Genomic DNA, 19,613 nt, shown 5'->3' on the forward strand with positions numbered 1-19,613 from the left:
TTGAGATTTCTGACTCAAAAATTTTGACAAATGCACTGTTATGGTGGATTAAATCACGTTTAATATATTATATTAGTATATTTATTAGTTGTTTATATTAGCTGCAATGGATAAATATACAAGTAGCATGAATAGGTGTTGCTTATTATTGCATCATTTAATGAAAGAAATGGCATACTGGCAAATATTAATTGTTAAATAATCATTCAATAAATTAATTTAAAAATACACAACTTTTTGATGAAAGAACGAAAAGTTTGGAATCATAGATTAAATACGTTACTTAATCCATTTGCAAAACAATACGTCGTTGATAAAGTAGATTTTATACAGAAATAATAATTTTTAGCACTGTTTTAAAGAAATATGAACGAACGTATTATAAAACCTAATACATATATAAGAATCTTTGTGTAATGTCATTAACCTCTTGGATATTAGAATGGTGATTTTTAATATCAGATCAATTTATGTCAGGAATGCACTTCTTCCTGAATAGTTTAATTAATATAAGGTAATTTATGTTGTTGAAGTATTTATTTATAGAAAGAAAATAAAATATTTTATCGTTGACTTGGCGCGATTTTCTAATCGCACCAATCACGTATCACTAAATTGTCACGTGCCCGAGAATATGTAAGTTGATTTATATAAACAGTATCGCGCATGAAAATACAGTCTGTAACCCCTCATTTACTCATATATTAATTAACAAAACATCATTCATAACGCCTTTAGAATATCATTTTAACAATTTTCTTCAATCCATAAATAATATCAGACTTTTTCTATATGAATCACCATAATTAAATAATTCAAAAATCCTTGAAAAACAATTATAAAAACTATTTTTTCTACACACAATCTCTATTTTAGACGCAGATAGATAATATATTTTAAAAACAGATACATACAATTTATAATCATTAAATTACAAATAACGATATTACAAAAATTATATTAATATGATGTTACTTACCTTTTACTTCTCTCTTCGTGTATAAGTGAGACAAGAACTTTTTTAACTATAGTAACATATTTCACACTTTTTTAACTGTAACGCTATAATTTATTATATTATGTTTGAAGTTTTTTGTACTGTTTCGAATGCACATTTCATTACAAACGGCGCGACAATCGAAAAAATCCAATACGGACTTCACGTGACAACAGCCAACATGTGACTACCGCTACTCTATTCCGAAAGTAAGGTGATTTGCAGGTAATATCGACCATCCACTCCCCACTTCTCGAAAAATGGTCTTCTGTAGATGTATACAATAGGTGGAATTGCAAGAATAGCTAATCTTAGAAAAAGTAATTTACATTAGTCGATATTGACTCTGTTGTATCCTTTCGATTATTTTATTAATCTAATCCTGTTTTTATCTTTTTAATGGTTAATGAATTTCTCAAATTCGAGGTGCTTCTGAAAAAATCGTTATTAATATGTATAATTCGCCATCTTCACTGTATGATAAAGATTTTCTTAAAAGATCAAAAATCTTCTGTTTCTTAAAACAAAATTAAGTTTGGGATACAAAACTTCGAGTATCACAGTAGGGTTAATAATGTACAATAAAATTTGTCGATGTTTGATTCCATTCAAATTTCCCGCCAAATAGAATTTCGATAAATCGAAGAATTCTTGGTTTGAAATTGTACATAATGCGTATATAAAAATATGTATTGCTTAATAAATTTTATTACTCAAGTACATTCTATTATAAACAGTTTTAAATAAATTACTTTATTACTATTATTATATATATGTAGGAAATATGTAATAGTTTCGAAAAAAGAAACTATTACTGTATTCTTTTAAATACGGTATAAAACTCCAAATATAATTCGATCATTATTTTTTTTTACAAATAATATATATTAATAATACTTTTATAATAATCTATATATTATTTCCTAATAATACAGTTACTCACTATATATATAATAACACAATTTTTTAAGTTCCACAATTAAGATTCAACCACCTAATTAAACCACACAATTACACATGGAATATTAAGAATTGTAATATTTTATAAAATTAGAATTAACTATTCATAAATACATGTATAAAATATAAATATTTAACACAAAAGAAAGAAATATAATTCATATCTCTATAACAAATCACTTTCCTTTAATACCTATTAACATAAAAGTTCTTCAAATTAATTACATTTATAAATCTATACATACATAAAACTATACAATGAAGCATAATGGGACAGACACTTAAGTAACAGGTTTGCATCAGGAAAAATCCATGTACAGAATATAATTAAGGAAGGTTTTTAATTGACTTCTACTAAACTATGTTATCAGCCTTCGTTCGTTCTTTGGTCCAGGTATTTTGTACTGGATTTTGCGAATACAATATAACTGCATAACTTACCATAGCGATCGAAAGTACGGTATTTAAATGGATTGGAATACTAAATATCAGCCAGCACAAAACCGCTGTGAATATCAGTTCTAACGCACTAGCGAAAGTTTTTAAGATAGAGTTCAAGTTTTTCAAGAAAAAACTTGTGATAATTCCTATTGCTGTATTATTCAGCATTATTATTATTATTTTTGGTTGCATAAGTATACCAAGATCAGCATTGTTCAACATATTAGAGGCATTATTTGCTGACATAAAAAATAATATAAAAACTATAAGGTTACAAAAGATACTATCAATATACATAAACACATTTTGTACAAAAATATTGATGTTTGCCCCTTGCTCTTTAAGTAAATATTCATTGTAAACTCCAGCTAGGCAGGAGCAAATTGTCTGAAAAAGTTTAAAGATTACAACTTATTAAAATTTTCTGGATCAAAGAATATTTTTTCTTAATGATTCTATACATACCTGTATAAACACTAAAATGATATTACTACTCAAATTAATTTTAGCATTAAATATATTGACACTAAAGTCCAATTCCATATGTTTCACCATACATCCAATAGTCAATAATACTAGTGAAAACCATTGTTTCAATGATAATTTCTTGTTAAAAACGACCTAAAAAAGCTATATTTTAGAAAATACTTTTTTCCACTCCAATGTAAGTTATAACAAAAGTTTCTGATATGTACCTGGAAAATAATTCCAGTCATGACAACACGAAATTGCAACAACACATAGTAAGTTGTTGGATCAAATATGGCCAAATTAATAAATGCCAGATTATTGTATAAACAATACAAAAATGATGGTATCATGTACAGCAATAGCACTAGAATAAGAGTATTTAAATTTACTTTATTTTCTATTATATTAATTTCACAAATTAAATGAATACTTAAAGAATATTTAGATTTTAGTCTACTTATTTAAATCGATAATCATATTATGAAATATTTAGTTTTCAAAAAGTGTATGAAACTGGAATCAATAATTTATCTTATCTTGTGTTCTGTTTATATAATACCTCAACATGATAACTTTGAGTCCTTAATTACATCTACCAAAGTATGCCAAAAATTTGCTATAAATAGTTTATCAATTTTAGGAAATAAATTAAAATTTTATCTGCATAACTAAATTATTTTAATGTATTGAATTGTCCAAAATAATATACAATATTTACCTTTCTTATTTTCCGTTACTTCTTGGCACAAACTTCCAAAGCTATTGCTGAAGATAAAATAATAAGTTTTGTACTTATATAGAAATTTCAAAATATAGTATTTAATTTATTTACTTACTCTTTGCAGTAGAGTATTATAGAAGTAAATAACTTTAATATTTCTGTCATCAATACTACCATAATAATATTATATTCATAGTGACCATCTCTTTGAGACCAAGTTACAATAATACCTAAGATAATAATAATTTTACAAATATTTTATACATTAAAAGAATAATTTTTACAAGATAGCAATGGGGAAAATTTACAAAATGTCACATAGAAATTGTTACGAAATTTCAGTAATCTGTACCATATGCTACTAAACATTATATGCTACAAAACATTTAAATCATATCTAAAACTGGTAAAATAATGCACACGTTGTTCATAAATAACTATATAGTTTAATGCTAATTTCTTTTTGTATTGTTATCACTGAGTAGTTTCTGTTTGACAAATATTAACAAGTAAAATCATGTAACAAGTAAAATCATGTGCAAAGATATAAACAAACATAGAGAAACATAACCACACTCATGTACCTTGGTTCACAAACAGGGCCATGTATGAAATAAAAATGACAGGACTCCATCTTCCTGGGAATAATTCACCCCAATTGATGGTTCCCATCATAAACTCTATTATAAGATATTATTACGTTAAAAACATTTGTAAAATATATATATATATATATTGCTAACTGCTTCGTTGCCGGGGCGTCTGTTAACAACTGATAAGAATCACGATTTACGATATAGTTTTATCGCGTCAAACATACGTCAAATTATAAAATTGTTTATTTTAAGTTATATAAAGAGATAACATCTGTTATATGATAAGAATGTCCTTTTCCTAAAATATGCTTCATTATTGTTTCATTATTCTCCAACTTTTGCCTTATTTGTTAATTGAATATTAAAGTGTACTCCTACGCAAAAGATTATCGTAGGAAGTAAAGAGAAAGTTGTTATATTTTTTAACTTTATTAATTCTTATTTAATTAAATATTATTTTTATAATAAAATTTATGATGGTAATATATTTTATATTATTCAGAAAATGTTGCAAGGTTAAATGAACGATTAATGATGATTACGAAACAAATTGAGATATTTGAAATATAATGAAAATCATTTTTTATAATACATAAAGATAATCATAACTACATATTTTATTTTTACAATCTTTTGAAAACATCTATCGTTTAAACTCATTCTTGATGCGTTACATAAAATTTATTTACATACATAGAATGGAAAATTTGCATTTAAAAAGTGCTTTACAATATACTATAATTTATTAAACTTCTATAATTTTTTACGTAACAATTATCCCGCCATTCATGCTTTTCATCCGTCGTGGAAGCACATAAATAGAAAAAGTTTCTATTATACATAGAATTCATTATTGTGTATCAAGAAATATGTTACAGATACTATTGTTACAAATATTAACAATGCTGATATATTATCTACAAGATCAAAAGTTTCAATAATTTTATTAAGTATACATTAAATTATGTTTTTATAATCTTTAAACGTAGAATAGACGCTAATGTACATCATAAATAATCTCTGTAATCTACAATGGTGGAATTAGAACCATACTGAAACGTGTGTTCGTAATTTACACAAAAATGAACGTATGTTGCGAACAATATTGTCCCGCATTACAGAAAGACAACGCAACAGTGTGCACGAAAACTCATTATGAAGATGATTTCTATTGATATATTATTACCAGTATAGTCTTAACAATAAATTCGGAAAAAATCGTATTAGATACTTAATATTTTAAATACAAATTTCAGAGAAAGAGACAGAAAAATCTCGCTATGAAAGATTTTTGTATGATATATGTTCGAAAGATCATAAATCGTAAACTTTAAAAATTCTTCGAAATATAATCAGGCAGTGTAATAAGTATGCCTGTAAAAGTGATACAACTGTTTACTTTTCAATATATTTTGTACCTTCTGTAAATATTTTATAAAGACATTTAGTGCAAGACTATATGCTATAAAATGCAAATATTATAACCATTCTGTTAACGTTTCTCGAATCGTATTACATTAGGACCAATCATCAGTTCATTATAACATACAGATACTATGTAGTAATATATGTATGCATGAAATGCCATATTAGCTTGTGATTTAAAGTTTTTAGTGTCCTGTAAGGGAAAGAAATAAATTATTTCGCGTTTCTATAAACATTGGTATCACATTACGAATCATATTTATGTAAAGGAATCAATGATATTTTAATTCATGGCACGTTACACTCCATCGTAGATAATCACATCAATGATTTGCAGAGTCCATTACCTCTCCTATTCATTTTTATAGTAAGGCCACTGTTTAGCCATATGTAAAGTAAATACTAAATCAAATATTATTAATATTGATATGATATTCTTACAAAAAGCAATAGGAAAAATGCAGTTTTATGAAAGTAAAATATTTTTGAGAACATTAAGAAAATGCGTGAAGAAAGATGGTAAGCGTAAATATAACTGATAAAAGTAATGACTTAGTATAAACCACCAAAATCTTAGAAACCAAGTACAAATCGTGTTAGCCATTTTATCGATGGTACATTATATAGTTTCATATACGAAACATTCGATTTATCGTTAAAATCTTTCACATACTATTTTCTTTAATTATACTAATATTACACGTTGTATTTGTAGTACCATTTAATTAAGAAAATTCTAGCCGATCGAACAAATAAAAAATTTCATTTCGGATATTCACTCGATAAAATTTGTTTAAAACGAATAAAATTTCATCACTCGCGTACCAGCGCGTACTCAATATCAATCTGATGTTTCCAATTGTTTTAAAATCTGTTGCGTGATCAATTTAGTAGCCTCACTCGCATTAGGAATAAGAAATTTATCCATATCTGAAATAACCGTATCGTTATATTCCGTTGTACCGTATTTAAATGTAATCAAATCCGAGTGTTTCCTTCTAGATGTTATTTTTATGACACTCGTCAACGGACGTTTTACAATTACATGTGCTGCACCTTTCCTTTCTTGTATTTCCCGAAGTACTATAAGGTGAGTATCAGTAATCAAAAGTATACTGAAAAAAAATGTTTTTTTTAATATTAAGTAACAAAATAAATTAACACTTTGATTTAAATATTCACCTATCACAAAGATCTCCATTGACTTTCACTTCTTGACATTTAAAGGAATATAACAATTTTGGATCCTTCAGCCACTGTTGGATAGATACAACTTCAATAGGTTCTTCACTTTCGTTATTTGTCATTGTCATATCTGCGGTACATAATAATTATAGAATATTAATAAAATAAATAAATAAAGATGTATTTGCAATTTATTATAAAACTGCATTATCCCATCAATGCTACAACACTGATATAAAGCATAACTCTCGTATGATTCTTGATTAACACTAACTGCTTCTCAATAATCTCGATTATATCATAACTCTTATAAATTTCACATTGCATCTCTCCACGTGCATTCTACAAATCGCTCTTTATTCACAATTGATACTTTAACATAAATATTCGCTCAAACCATGAGTTTTGTATAAAATAATTTGAAATAGTAATCAATCAAGCGTGCAATTTAAGGAATATCTGAATTCAAATAAGAACGTACCCAATTCTTGATCATCATCTATACTAAATACAGGGCCTGTCTTTTTTTGTCGCTTAACAAAATCCAAGTCTTTGCCGTTCCTATTTTCTATGTTATTATGAATACTTGCTGACGGATTGACGATATAATCGAATAATTTTCCCTTTACTTTTTTAATTTTTCCAAAGAAATCGGAATTATTATTTTTAACTTTCACAGGGCTTGTTTCATTCGAATTTGTCTCCGAAATATTAGCACTGCATACTAAACAGTGCTGTGAATTATGATCAACAAGACTAGAAACGACTTCATCACCAAAGTATTCGTGTATGGCTGAAATAATACGGCAAAATAATTATTTTGAATCAAATATTTTAAATGAATATAATATAATAACTACCTTGATATCCTGATGTGACCATACTAACATATTGGGTATGTTTCTGTAAAAAAGATGCAACTACCATATGCGTGTAACGATCTTCCTCTTGTCTACCACTTCCTAAAAAGCAAAGATGTTCACCACCAGCTTGCGATCCAACCGCTAATGCTTGGCGTTGTGCTTGCAACAATCCTTGTACTGCTGTGGCAAAAGCAGCAGGTTCTTGAAGCATCTAAAATAAAATTTATAAATTTAAGAAGAACTTCTCTATATAAAAAAGACAAAAAAGAACATACCAAATTACAATCTAGATGAAATGCAGTTGGTAAATGTCCTGCATTGTATTGTTCAGCAGGTCTACAGTCTACTAAAAAGAACTTGACCGATTCAACCGAGGTATTAGGTATGGACGGACTCTCGATAGAATTTTCAACTAATTCTTGGGCTGATACGGGTAAGCAAAGCGCATGAGATATACATTTTTCATCAAAACCATCGCCAAATATAATAGGATATAAATCTTGTTTAAAAGATGATGGCGTCTTCATTGCATAATACTGTGCCAAAGAGCAAAAGTCTGTCACATCTTCTGCTTCCAATGCACAGGGCATAGCAGCAATCGCGTCTATTATACTTTGTTTATCATTATCTTTCATACTTAAGATTTGCTCCCTATAAAAAGTAATATAGTAAATTTCATAGTAATTTCATTTTAGGAAGAAGTGTTTTGTAATTCTCCTACCTAGCATTTATTACCATGATAAGTGAAAGGAATAACATAAAAAATGGATCAGCTTGCATGAAATATAGATCCCACATTGTACAAACAGCTGGCAATGAACATACGCCAGCAAATAGCGTAGTTACCCATCCTTTAGTATATTGATCAGGAGATACTCTTTTCGTATCCAAGAAAGAACATAATTCTGGTTCATGATAGAGTAATAATAGTCTTAATACAGAACTGTATGTTTCACCTCTGTAAGCATAAAATAATATCATTACTTATAAGAAAGATAAGGAAAGAGCAATGGTAGAAGAAAGGAGAATTAATTGTGAAATATTATACCTAGGTATATAAAAGTCTATTATTGCTTCAAATAAATTATATGTTGCACTTCGTGGAAGTTTTAAAGCTATTAAGGGGCCCAACAGCTCTATCCAGCCATTTCCTCTCTTATATTGTTTCCCTTTACTTTTACAATAAAATGTTAATATAGACTCTAAATCAGAAACAACAGAAACTTTGTCTTCATCATCGTTTCCTAGTTTTGCTACAACAAAAATATATTCTATAATAAGAAAGATATATATAAATAAATCGTATAATGTGTATGCAAATAACTTACCAACCAATTGCTGACAATCATCACGTATAATATTTTGTTCTGGTAAATCAAAAACTTCATTAAATTGACTTAATTGATTACCCCGATCGATAACATCTAAACATGCTTGCCATACATCATGTCTTAAATTTGCAGGAACAGCTTGTCCCTTACAAATTGCATATATGTCGGATGCTGATGGTGCTTCTGTATCAAGTAAAGCTGCTTCTAGCTCCAATACCCTAAATGTTTATCTCATATTTAAATTCATTTATTATAATAAACAAAATTTGTTCAACTTTGTGCTATTATTCTTTAGTATCGATAAAGTGTAAGATACATAATATAAATATTACAATATATAACAAATGTTTATATACTTTTTCACAAGATAGTTAATAAACATTTGCAAACATATGAACAAGCTTAAAGAAGTATCCACCATACTTTTTCTTTAACCAGGAAGGATTAAGAAAAAATTTATTAAACAGAATGATATGTAAAATTTGCATATAATCATACGTAGAATTATTTATTTTTGGTATGCTAGTATTGCTTTTCAATATAAGAAGAAAGTAAGAAGATAAAAGTACTGCAAGACGTCAATCGATATTAAATCGCAAAAAAATAAGTTGGAAAATTTCATTGATGAAACGAACGACTAAAATTCATGTTTATTGAAATAAAGAATTCCTTCTCGTTTGAAAAATATAAAGATATTTGAAAATTAGCTCACCAGGTGTTTTCATCTTCTTGTAGTGCCATTTTGGTAAACGTCACACTTGTATCGTAGTGTGCAAAATCGTGGATTCGATATAAATTACAATTTTCTACAGGAGAATAAACTTTTTCTATCAGTTAGCATTCTTCGTCGAGTTTTACAATTTTCATCACATTTCTTATGGTTTACGTTCTGTTTAAAATTCAACGATCTATAGATAACACAGACGAAAGTTCGCTCTTGTTGACAAATCGTTGCCATCTTTTAGATAAAATTGTTATATGTGTAACAAAACGCGCGAATATTTAATCATCCTGTTTTACATATATTAGAAAGAATTTATTTTCATAATAATACATTTATTTATATATAATAATGGATTTAATGATATAATAAATTATACAATATGGATATATTTGTTTATAACATAAGTTTATTTGTAACAAGTAAAATTCCATTTTTAATCAATAATCAATATTGTATAAAATAAACATTACTCCTTTTAATCTTTAATAAAAAAAACGTTATTTTAGAACCTTATATCATTGATTTAATCTAATCTATTGCGATCGTATTACGAAATGTTTGTATAGTAATAGTATACCAAGGAAAATGATAATCCATTCTTATACGATATATACATTAACTTGAAAAGTATTTAAACATTTACCGTAGAAACCATACCATATGTATATGCGTTATACAAAACATTTTGAAATTTCATTATCGCTGTAATGAGATCCAATTATCATAATTATACCGTATATTCTATATATACATTTTAAAATCGGTTTCAAATTTTATTAATATATTCATAATAATAGTTAGGTTTCATTACTACTGTTTATAATGTTAATGAAATTTTGTTATGTTTCGTATAACACATATATATATTATATAATATATATAATTTATAAAAGGTTTCTACAAGTGTTTGAATACCTTCATGAGTCACTGAAAACAGAACAATGATCATTTTCAACTATAATTCAATGGTAAAATGAGAAATTGTTAAAATTCAACGTTGTACGAGTATGTATATCGGCCTTAATACATACAATATTACCACGGTCGTATACACGGGTACTTTGTGACTGCAACCGTTGATAACATTTAGCGCTAGATTCACACAGCGGCGAAAATGTGTACTAAACGATTCGTTTCTTCGAGGATTCGTCTGCAAATGCCTATAGTGATCTCTCCGCATGGTCGCTCGACTTTATATTAGTTCTCACTGTTCGTTTTTACATCGGTGAGATTAGAAGAGCAAGGTGAAATCGAGAGAAATCCTTGACACTTGAGGATAGCGAGAAATTCGCGACAAAATGACGGGAGCAAGTAGCGCGAGCGTGGCCGGTAGTCCGCTGCCAAAATGGCAACTCGCTTTGGTTGTTGCGGCGCCGGTAGCGTTGGGTCTTGGTTACATGTATTTCAAAAACTCTAAACCGTCATCGAAGCCCAGTTGCGGTAAATTGAAAAACAACTTGAAGAAAAATGGCACGGCATGCGCCGATAAACAAATATCAATCGACACAGAGAATCCACCAAAAAGCACCAATGATGCGGAGGTTAGGAACATTTTGATTATTACATTTTCATTTTTGTTTTATCAATAGATGGTGAATGTTTATGCGTTTATAGGGAATCTAAATGTGCAGAAATGTACATAATACAATGAAACATAAAATATGTAAAGTGCTTGATATTTAATAGATAATAGGAAACAAATCTCTTTTAACTTCTATTTCTTTAATTATGAAAATATTTAGTTTTATAAAAATATGATTTTGCATAAATAGACTATTTACTATAGACTATTACTATTTACTAGACTAGACTATTTACTATTATTCATATTAATTTCTGATTTATTAAATCGCTCACAGTGAGTTAAGATGTTGAATAACTTATAAAGATAAATTATTATTATACATCTTGTATACTAAACAAAGGTATATCATTGTAGACTGCATTGGAAAAAGCTCAGAAATTAAAAAATCTAGGGAATGAGCAATTCAAAATAGGAAAATACGACGAGGCAATAAGTTACTACAATAACGCAATTGAAACTTGTCCACAAGAGAATTCAGAAGCTATAGCTACTTTTTATCAGAATAGAGCAGCTGCCTATGAACAACTGGTAATTTATTATTCACAGATGTTACAATATTGACATCAATGTTAGTTTAAATTATATATTACTAATGACATGTTATAGAAAAAATATAGTAGCGTAAAAGAAGATTGTACAAAAGCCTTAGAATTAAATCCAAGGTATGCAAAGGCATTACTACGTCGAGCAAGAGCAATGGAATATTCCAATGAATTAAAATCAGCTCTAGAGGATGTCACTGCTGCTTGTATTTTGGAAAATTTTTCAAATCAAACTGCAATGATGATGGCAGATAGAGTTTTAAAACAATTAGGTAAATTGTACATGTAATATGAGGTTATGGCATTAAACAGACTTAGGTAAAATATAAATAGAGATATGAATTTGAAATTTCTTTTAGGTAGACAACATGCAACAGAATATTTGGCAAACAAGAAATTAGTTATGCCTAGTAAATATTTCATTAAAACATATATTATTACTTTCCACAAGGATCCTGTTTTTTCAATGCTTCAAGATACTGATTATAGTGATATATCGCCGTAAATATTCATATTATTTTCACTTTAATTTGCTTAATTATTACTAATTTATATAACTAAAATTTTATATGTTTGTATTTGGTGATTGTGTGTTGTGCTTTAGGGGTTTTGCTAAAGCTTTACAATGTGTAAAAGAACAAAAGTATGAAGATATAATACCAATCTGTACTGAAGAAATCAACAGTTCTGATCCAAATACATTGCCACATAAAATAAAAGTATTACTCTTACGAGCTACATTTTACATGTTATTAGGACAACACGATGCTTCAATTGAAGATTTTGAAACAATTATAAACGATGAGAGTGTTTCAAAAGACATAAAAGTGAATGTCTTAATAAAGAGAGCTACCTTATTTATGCAATTAGAAAATCCAGACAAGTGCTTTTGTGATTTTGAAACTGCTGCCGGACTTGATCCTGAGTGTGGCGATGTTTATCATCATAGAGGACATGTATCAATTTTTATAATTTTCTATGAAATATTTAAAAAATCTGTTAAATATACATAATTAAGTGAAACAAATAAACAAAATTGTAAATATGACAGTACTACTATTGCATTGTAATATGATAATTAAAAAAGATGTATTATTCGATTGTAGGTAAATTTAATTATGGAAAAGATACATGAAGCCAGAGAAGATTTCACAAAGGCTGTTGAATTCAATCCTGACTTTGGAGTAGGATATGCACAAAAATGTTACGCGGATTATCGTTATGGAATAGTAGAGAGAAGTAAAGAAATGGTAGAAGAAGCCATGAGAAATTTTGAAGCTGCCTTTGAGAAATTCCCAAACTGCTCAGAATGTTACACTCTCTATGCCCAGGTATAAATAAGTATTCTAAATATTCTAAAATCACTACTAAATTATATAGAAATTCACTATATTTTGCCGGATGTCTTATGATGTAGATGTTAACGGAATTACAAGAATATCAGAAAGCAGACACTTACTTTGCTAAAGCAATTGAAAAAGATCCAATTAATGCTACAGTATATGTACATAGAGGTTTATTACAACTACAATGGCATGGTAATGTTGAGAAAGCTATAGAATATATTAATAAAGCATTGGAGATGGATGATAAGTGTGAATATGGATATGAAACTTTGGGAACGATTGAAGTTCAAAGGTAAATTGAGATTTAGAAATACATATCTCTTCTTTTGGTAGATAAGTGTAAATAGATAAGTAGCATGTAATAGCAACTTTTATATATTAATCTGAAACATAATTTCAATTTCTTAATAGAGGAAACGTAGAGGAAGCGATAAAACTATTTGATAAGGCCTTAACATTAGGTCGCACGGCTATGGAACTTACACATATATTCAGTTTGAGAAACGCCGCAAAAACACGGCTCACACTAAAAGAAAGATTAGGTTCTGATGTAATGATGAATTTCCAGAATATTTAATAAGTTTTTATAAATCTATTCTGATTAAATTCAAAATTTCAAATTAGAAATATATGTGGTTACCAGAATTAAAGAATCAAGTTTCATATACGCAATATGAACATAATTTTGTACAGGGTTTTAATAGAAGTTCTGCAATAATAGAATCATTCATTGATTTTGCAACTATACACATGTGTATTCGTTCATTATTCGATTCATAAACTTACCTATTCTATGAAAATTTCAAGTATATAATAAGAATCGATCATGGTTATTTTGTAATTACTTTATTATAATATCTTTTGCCAATAGTTTCTATAAATAAGACTTTTGAAAGTTGCATTTACGAAATATTTAATTTGTTTTCATTATATCTAAGATACTACAAAAGATAAAACGCCTATTATTGCCATAATCGCTGATTTAGAATTTTTGTAACAAAAACTTATATACCATTTGCGTTATTCGTCTGTTTCACGAATTTTTCGTAATTAATTGTGTTTAGATTACTTAAGTGTCCTAAAAATTCTTTGCTATATTTAGAAAAGTATATTTTATACGTGTAACTGCTACTGTGAGCGCGCGCGAAAGATAGAGAGAGAAAGATAAAAAGCAATTGAAAACTTGCATAATTTAATAATAATTTATAATAGTTTAACAAATCTCATAATCATGATAAAAAAAACTGTATTTTGTATTATTTTGTGTATAAAGCTTATAAAACATTTTTAATCAAGTCATGTATAATTTATATATAAAAATATTAATATGTTATATTATTTTCCAAATGTTATAAAGGTTATTTTATTCTAACCCAATTCCCAGTTCATTGTGATGTTTATAATTAAAGATCATTAAATGTTACAAGAAATAAAGGAACATTTTATTTCCTGATAATAGTATAACAAAATAATATTCACATAATCCAAAGCTGTTAATAAATATACATTAAGTAATAATAATTACAAAGTATGAAAGTACATTTATATTGGAAAATTCTTCTATAAAAGAAGTTTAATATAACAGATACACTATTTCAATATGAAAAAACAAAATAACTTTGTACTTTCTAAATATGTATTTTTTCAAACCTCATAGAAAATCGAAGCAAGAGGATATCTTATGAGAAATGCTAATGAACTGCTAACAACCTGAAACATTAATAAATTTTGATGTATTAGAACTCACTGTGTAAATGGCAAATATTCAAAGCATTTGCACTTCTGTACAAATGAATAGATTAAATATGATATTTTCATATTTCCTGTAGGAAACTAAGAATATTTAAGAAACTATCAGAAACTATTTTGTTAAGCTTCAGGCATAAAATATTAATGTCTTACCTGAATTAGCAACAAAATCAATGTAAGTGTAGGTTCATTCATTGGACCAGTATTAATAAGCACGAAATTAATTAGTGTCAAATTATTACAAGTAACAATACCTTGATCATCTTCTTGCCATTTTATTATATTTAGTTTCCTAAATATCCATGCTATGAATTTACCTATGAAAGAAATTCGTTTAAATTTGTTAAATTAAACTCATATTAATATATATGTATATAAAACATATATTTTCATACCCACAGAGCCAATATCCTTTTTATTGAATACTGTAGTACTAATATCTAACTTATCAGTTTCTTTATTGTATCTGCAAATAAATTGTATATGTAATACCTCATAAAAAATAATACAAAAAAATAGTTGATTTTTTGAAACCTACTTTGGCAATCTATGTCTAGGACATGGTATCAAATGAAATAATTGTGGTACACTATAAAGAAAGTTAATTATTTGTGGAATAAAAAATAATAAAGTTGTTTTACTGAAATGTCCAATTATACCAACAACAGCAAATGTCATTCCAGATAAATAACAAAAAGTATCACCCACAAATACCTGTGCTGGGTACCTTGAACAAAAAGATGAAATCTTTAAAAAATTAATTTTATTGTGTATTGTCACATTATGTACTACTATTTATTATTAAAGTGAAATAAAAAATAAAAAATGGTAATTTCTTCTAACAGACTAAAAGAAAAGAGTAAGAATAGCATTTTAAATAACATATATCTCTTTAAAGAAAACAAAAAGATTAAATAAAAAATAAATTCCATAAATAAATTATAGAAATTCTAAAATTAGATATTTCTAAAGTACACTGAAATTCCTAAATATAAATTGAATTCAATACAATATATTATTATCATATCAATACAATATTATCATTTATTGTACATAAAATATTTATTTTCAAAAGACACAAAGAAATTAAATAACTAATATTAAGTATCTAAAAGTTATACAAAAAATTCTGCTTAAATATATTCGATCCAAAATTAATTTCTATTTTCTATCTTCTTTCGTTCGTTATTCGTATTTCTGCGAATAATAAATCTTTCTGATTAATTAATTGATACTTGGAGACGCGTGCGCCTTGAGTGAAGTTACGACCGCGCTTGATACGGAAGTAAGGTAAAAGAGGTTGAGTACAAGGAAGCATTCGGGCGTGGTTTTCCAACTGGTTACACTCCTTTCGGCAGGCGGTCCAGGAATACTTCTTGTGGATGCTAATGGAACGGCGGAATATCTTTCAATAACAAATTCAATCAGTCGGGGGAGGTGAAAATATGTGGCATTATGATGCGAACGATTGTACGATCAGTAAAATACAAAAAGTTGGCTAGGAAACGTTGTTCTATTTGTTGAAGAAGTTGTCAATGAATGATTGAGGCCATTTAAAATTAAATGGCACGTCGGGGAGCGGTGACATCTCGATTTAAACGTCACGACGCGAAGGCATTCACATCATCATTTGCGTCAGACTATATTGTGAGTTTCGTATACGAATTATGTATACTTTGTATCAGAAACCTCGTTGAACATTATTTAACGTTGTAATTAATAGCCGAAATTTATCAACATATGACAAAAATTGCTCTTTATATGTAAAAGAAATTTTTAAATAAAATCTGGCAATAAATTTTTTACTCTTTTTATATTTTAAACATGATTTCTAAGTGCTAAATATCGGTTGTTAAATATAAAAAAAAAAAATGTAAACTATCATTGGTATACAATGTATCATCAAGTTAAAACTTCATTTCATAGACTTATACGTACATTGACTGTATACATGCTTATGGATGGGCCTTTTTAGCAACGAAAATGTTATGATTAAAGTAAAATTCCTAGAAGGTGTAAGATGAAAAATTAACAAAATTAAAGCAAAAAATAGTGCCATGCAGCCCCGCCTAGATGGGAAACTGGCCTTACTATATACATTATTAGTTCTCCAAGTACTGATTGTTATGATTTATGTGGCTACAACTCCACCTTCTGAATTAACTATGTCTACAACTCATACCTCAGTTACATTTGTAAAATTCGAAGAACAACAGGTAAGTTGTTCTATTTTATATGTTAGTTATTAAGTTATTTTATATGTTATTTTTAAGTCTAACAAAAATTTTAAGCATATATTAAATTTCAGGAACCAAAAATTCGACTAACTATTCATAAAAAGTTTCCCATCTACCAGACAATCAATGAAGAAGTAGTACTAAATGAGATCAAGACTTTCACTCTGTTTGAAGTATACAATCATACAATATGTTGGAAACATGGAGTGGATGATCAAAAAATGAGAAGTAGCGAAGACCTTCAGAAATGTATTTGTATTCATGGGTGGCATGGCTCTGACTGTGGTCAACCAGAAGTCGTCTGGAGAGCAATCATGGCATCAAAGCAAAATGTTAATCTAAAGCATCGTAAAATTGCTAGACGTATTATTCATACATTTTTTCTACATGAACATAACTCAGCAATTGCAGAAGTGATAGTAGAAGAACTATACAATGTAGTGGATCTTTTTGTAATCTGTGATTTCAGTAATGCAGAGGATAATTTTCATCATAAGCTATTTAAAGGTTTATTACAACAGAAACAAAAGAAAATTTTATATATTAATATAGCAACAAAGATGCACAAACCATCGAGAATAGTATCTAAATACATTTGGGACAAGCTGAAGACTGTAGTACGAAATTTAAGGGATGATGATATTTATATAACGACTGAACCAGAACAAATATTAAACTCCAGGGCATTAATGTTCCTCAAAGTATATAATGGATGGCCACAACCTATTGGTTTTAGATTAAGATGGTCTGTTTATGGATTCTTCTGGCAACATCCACTTAAGACAACGATAACAGTTGGTGCGTGTACAATTGGATTAATGCGTGAAGCTTATCAATCAAATTCTATTATGTTAGAACAACTGGAAGGAGATTTGAGTGAAAGAGATAGCCTAGGCCTAGTAATAGGAGATTTAAATCATTATGGAGGATGGTACTGTTACCTATGTCAGGCACCTGCAAATATTATAACTAATTTGCATAATAAAGTTAAATCCAAAGAAATTCAAATAGAAAAAACTATCGACGTACCGTTCATCGAGGATCTAATAGGAAGTGGATTATGGTTAGATGGAAAAACTAATCTCTTAAGAGTCTCTAAATCTCAGGACCTCTATTTTGCGCCTGAAACAATACTTAATAATACATGGAAATACGACTGGCTAGTAGAAAATTTCTATGCTAAATTAGACTATTATTGACATATTGGTCACACCTGACTGTGATATTAACTCATACTCAATACTCAATGTAAACTATATAATATTGTACTGAATTTATATACCAAAATAATATGTTGAATGAATTGTGAATGTTAAATGATTTATATACATATAACTTATAAAGAAAACAGTTGTAATTACTTTTTCTTATTTAAATATCATTTTATATATTACCGAAGAATTTAATTTACACATTATTATTTACCTATTTTATATATAACTTACCAATTAAATTTTAGTAAGCCCAATGATGTTGCTATATATGGAAGCATGAAATACAATGAAAATTGATGTGCTTTCCACAGATCTCCTGATAGCTCTATTATATTAAACAAAAGAATGCTTATTGAAATTACTAAGCTCTGTCCAACTTCTAAACCATTTATACCAGCTAATATGTTTATAGCATTTGTGCAAAACACTGCTAGCATCCCCATATATAAATAATAAAATACCCAAAGATCCACTGAAAGACCAAACCATGGTCTTAAGGGTTTTGGCACAATAATTAATGTAGAATTAAAATTAATGTAATACACCATTAAAAGTGGTAAGGAAGCAACAGTAGGTAATAATAATTTGTGCCTCCAACGTAGGTCTAAAACATCATCAGCAAACCCCAAAAGTAACATACAACAAATTGAGAGTAAAGCTGCCAAAAACTCCATAAACTGTAATTGAAATTTGATATATTATCATTTATTTAATTAAAATTAACACTAAATTTTCCATATAAGACATGGACATCCAATGAAAATTGTTTGTTGCATACCTCATTATGAGGGAAGTTTATGTCATTAAAAATATAGTTTGTAAATGGTACAGGAATAAAAAGAAAGAGCGTTATAAGAAAAAGACATCCAGTGACAACACCTAAAGCTTCGGGCCTGTAAAAAAATTGACATGTGCAAATTACCTGTAGCGAAATTAGTGCCCATCAGAAGAAATGAAGAGGCTACTAAAAATTATGCGACTAAGAAAAATTCACTCACACTTTTTCACCACTCTTCTTATTCATATCAATACCGTATAGGTTAGCTTTGACAAACATATCTTTTATCTTCGGTATTAAACGTATAGTTAAAAAGTACACAGTAATCGACATCGCGAAATTTATTAAAATTGGGAAAATAAATTTCCAACTGTTTTCATTGTATATCACATTCAACATTTTGAAGATCGTACGAAAACAACATAAAACGAATCATATGTCTAAACGA

General features: G+C 28.1%; 6 protein-coding genes across 11 annotated transcripts in view; 2 read left to right on the plus strand and 4 right to left on the minus strand.

The window, feature by feature from the left end:
- Nucleotides 1-1,199, minus strand: part of LOC100644438 — a 29,822-nt gene extending 28,623 nt beyond the window's left edge. For both annotated transcript variants that reach the window (XM_048406840.1, XM_012309397.3), the window contains exon 1: nucleotides 980-1,199. The gene's annotated coding sequence lies outside the window, so the exon portion shown is untranslated. The remainder of the gene's footprint in view (nucleotides 1-979) is intronic.
- Nucleotides 1,200-2,068: 869 nt separating this feature from the next.
- On the minus strand, nucleotides 2,069-4,532 carry LOC100644677 (UDP-galactose transporter senju). Of its 2 annotated transcripts, none has more exons than XM_012309398.3 (6): nucleotides 3,899-4,532; nucleotides 3,706-3,820; nucleotides 3,588-3,634; nucleotides 3,094-3,233; nucleotides 2,864-3,019; nucleotides 2,069-2,785 (listed from the first exon to the last, which is right to left on the minus strand). In XM_012309398.3, exons 1-6 carry the CDS (start codon nucleotides 3,957-3,959, stop codon nucleotides 2,312-2,314), a joined length of 993 nt encoding a protein of 330 aa, XP_012164788.1. In that variant the 5' UTR covers nucleotides 3,960-4,532; the 3' UTR covers nucleotides 2,069-2,311. The 2 variants fall into 2 exon arrangements, with proteins under 2 accessions (XP_012164788.1, XP_003396162.1); XM_003396114.4 differs by having other exon boundaries at nucleotides 4,175-4,528.
- A 378-nt stretch (nucleotides 4,533-4,910) lies between these two features.
- LOC100644801 (TBC1 domain family member 23) lies at nucleotides 4,911-9,976 on the minus strand. Its single transcript, XM_012309399.3, has 9 exons — nucleotides 9,703-9,976; nucleotides 8,988-9,208; nucleotides 8,708-8,912; nucleotides 8,381-8,617; nucleotides 7,935-8,310; nucleotides 7,657-7,870; nucleotides 7,278-7,589; nucleotides 6,794-6,926; nucleotides 4,911-6,726 (listed from the first exon to the last, which is right to left on the minus strand). The coding sequence occupies exons 1-9, from the start codon at nucleotides 9,729-9,731 to the stop codon at nucleotides 6,453-6,455; spliced, it is 2,001 nt and encodes a 666-aa protein (XP_012164789.1). The 5' UTR covers nucleotides 9,732-9,976; the 3' UTR covers nucleotides 4,911-6,452.
- Nucleotides 9,977-10,811: 835 nt separating this feature from the next.
- LOC100645004 (mitochondrial import receptor subunit TOM70) lies at nucleotides 10,812-14,482 on the plus strand. Its single transcript, XM_003396117.4, has 8 exons — nucleotides 10,812-11,255; nucleotides 11,654-11,827; nucleotides 11,906-12,113; nucleotides 12,201-12,342; nucleotides 12,446-12,797; nucleotides 12,948-13,172; nucleotides 13,259-13,479; nucleotides 13,599-14,482. The coding sequence occupies exons 1-8, from the start codon at nucleotides 11,013-11,015 to the stop codon at nucleotides 13,762-13,764; spliced, it is 1,731 nt and encodes a 576-aa protein (XP_003396165.1). The 5' UTR covers nucleotides 10,812-11,012; the 3' UTR covers nucleotides 13,765-14,482.
- Nucleotides 14,483-14,605: 123 nt separating this feature from the next.
- LOC100645372 (UDP-N-acetylglucosamine--dolichyl-phosphate N-acetylglucosaminephosphotransferase) lies at nucleotides 14,606-19,575 on the minus strand. Of its 2 annotated transcripts, XM_003396120.3 has the most exons (7): nucleotides 19,386-19,575; nucleotides 19,166-19,280; nucleotides 18,619-19,064; nucleotides 15,475-15,663; nucleotides 15,332-15,402; nucleotides 15,090-15,253; nucleotides 14,606-14,897 (listed from the first exon to the last, which is right to left on the minus strand). In XM_003396120.3, exons 1-7 carry the CDS (start codon nucleotides 19,562-19,564, stop codon nucleotides 14,832-14,834), a joined length of 1,230 nt encoding a protein of 409 aa, XP_003396168.1. In that variant the 5' UTR covers nucleotides 19,565-19,575; the 3' UTR covers nucleotides 14,606-14,831. The 2 variants fall into 2 exon arrangements, with proteins under 2 accessions (XP_003396168.1, XP_012164793.1); XM_012309403.3 differs by lacking the exon at nucleotides 14,606-14,897 and having other exon boundaries at nucleotides 15,102-15,253; nucleotides 15,336-15,402.
- Nucleotides 16,103-18,521, plus strand: LOC100645675 (beta-1,4-mannosyl-glycoprotein 4-beta-N-acetylglucosaminyltransferase). Of its 3 annotated transcripts, none has more exons than XM_003396123.4 (3): nucleotides 16,103-16,583; nucleotides 16,863-17,152; nucleotides 17,245-18,521. In XM_003396123.4, exons 2-3 carry the CDS (start codon nucleotides 16,994-16,996, stop codon nucleotides 18,370-18,372), a joined length of 1,287 nt encoding a protein of 428 aa, XP_003396171.1. In that variant the 5' UTR covers nucleotides 16,103-16,583; nucleotides 16,863-16,993; the 3' UTR covers nucleotides 18,373-18,521. The 3 variants fall into 3 exon arrangements, with proteins under 3 accessions (XP_003396171.1, XP_048262812.1, XP_048262811.1); XM_048406855.1 differs by having other exon boundaries at nucleotides 16,912-17,152; XM_048406854.1 differs by having other exon boundaries at nucleotides 16,103-17,152.
- Nucleotides 19,576-19,613: the final 38 nt, after the last annotated feature.

The sequence above is a fragment of the Bombus terrestris genome, chromosome 6, assembly GCF_910591885.1.
Source record: "Bombus terrestris chromosome 6, iyBomTerr1.2, whole genome shotgun sequence".
NCBI classification, from domain to species: Eukaryota; Metazoa; Arthropoda; class Insecta; order Hymenoptera; family Apidae; genus Bombus; species Bombus terrestris.

Excerpts from the sequence above, each read along its gene's own strand:
- LOC100644677 (XM_003396114.4), bottom strand. The coding sequence starts at position 4,265 with ATGATGGGAACCATCAATTGGGGTGAATTATTCCCAGGAAGATGGAGT. Across the intron at positions 3,821-4,174 it reads GGCCCTGTTTGTGAACCAAG|GTATTATTGTAACTTGGTCT; the intron begins GTACATGAGTGT and ends TTATTATCTTAG. Across the intron at positions 3,234-3,587 it reads AGTAACGGAAAATAAGAAAG|TGCTATTGCTGTACATGATA; the intron begins GTAAATATTGTA and ends CTCTTATTCTAG.
- LOC100644801 (XM_012309399.3), bottom strand. The coding sequence starts at position 9,731 with ATGGCACTACAAGAAGATGAAAACACCTG. Across the intron at positions 8,618-8,707 it reads ATAGACTTTTATATACCTAG|AGGTGAAACATACAGTTCTG; the intron begins GTATAATATTTC and ends TTATGCTTACAG. Across the intron at positions 8,311-8,380 it reads ATCATGGTAATAAATGCTAG|GGAGCAAATCTTAAGTATGA; the intron begins GTAGGAGAATTA and ends TACTTTTTATAG.
- LOC100645004 (XM_003396117.4), top strand. The coding sequence starts at position 11,013 with ATGACGGGAGCAAGTAGCGCGAGCGTGGCCGGTAGTCCGCTGCCAAAA. Across the intron at positions 13,173-13,258 it reads GTTACACTCTCTATGCCCAG|ATGTTAACGGAATTACAAGA; the intron begins GTATAAATAAGT and ends CTTATGATGTAG. Across the intron at positions 13,480-13,598 it reads GGAACGATTGAAGTTCAAAG|AGGAAACGTAGAGGAAGCGA; the intron begins GTAAATTGAGAT and ends ATTTCTTAATAG.
- LOC100645675 (XM_048406854.1), top strand. The coding sequence starts at position 16,994 with ATGCAGCCCCGCCTAGATGGGAAACTGGCCTTACTATATACATTATTA. Across the intron at positions 17,153-17,244 it reads TAAAATTCGAAGAACAACAG|GAACCAAAAATTCGACTAAC; the intron begins GTAAGTTGTTCT and ends ATTAAATTTCAG.
- LOC100645372 (XM_003396120.3), bottom strand. The coding sequence starts at position 19,564 with ATGTTGAATGTGATATACAATGAAAACAGTTGGAAATTTATTTTCCCA. Across the intron at positions 15,664-18,618 it reads GGCTTACTAAAATTTAATTG|GTACCCAGCACAGGTATTTG; the intron begins GTAAGTTATATA and ends TTTTTGTTCAAG. Across the intron at positions 15,403-15,474 it reads CCTAGACATAGATTGCCAAA|ATACAATAAAGAAACTGATA; the intron begins GTAGGTTTCAAA and ends ATTTATTTGCAG.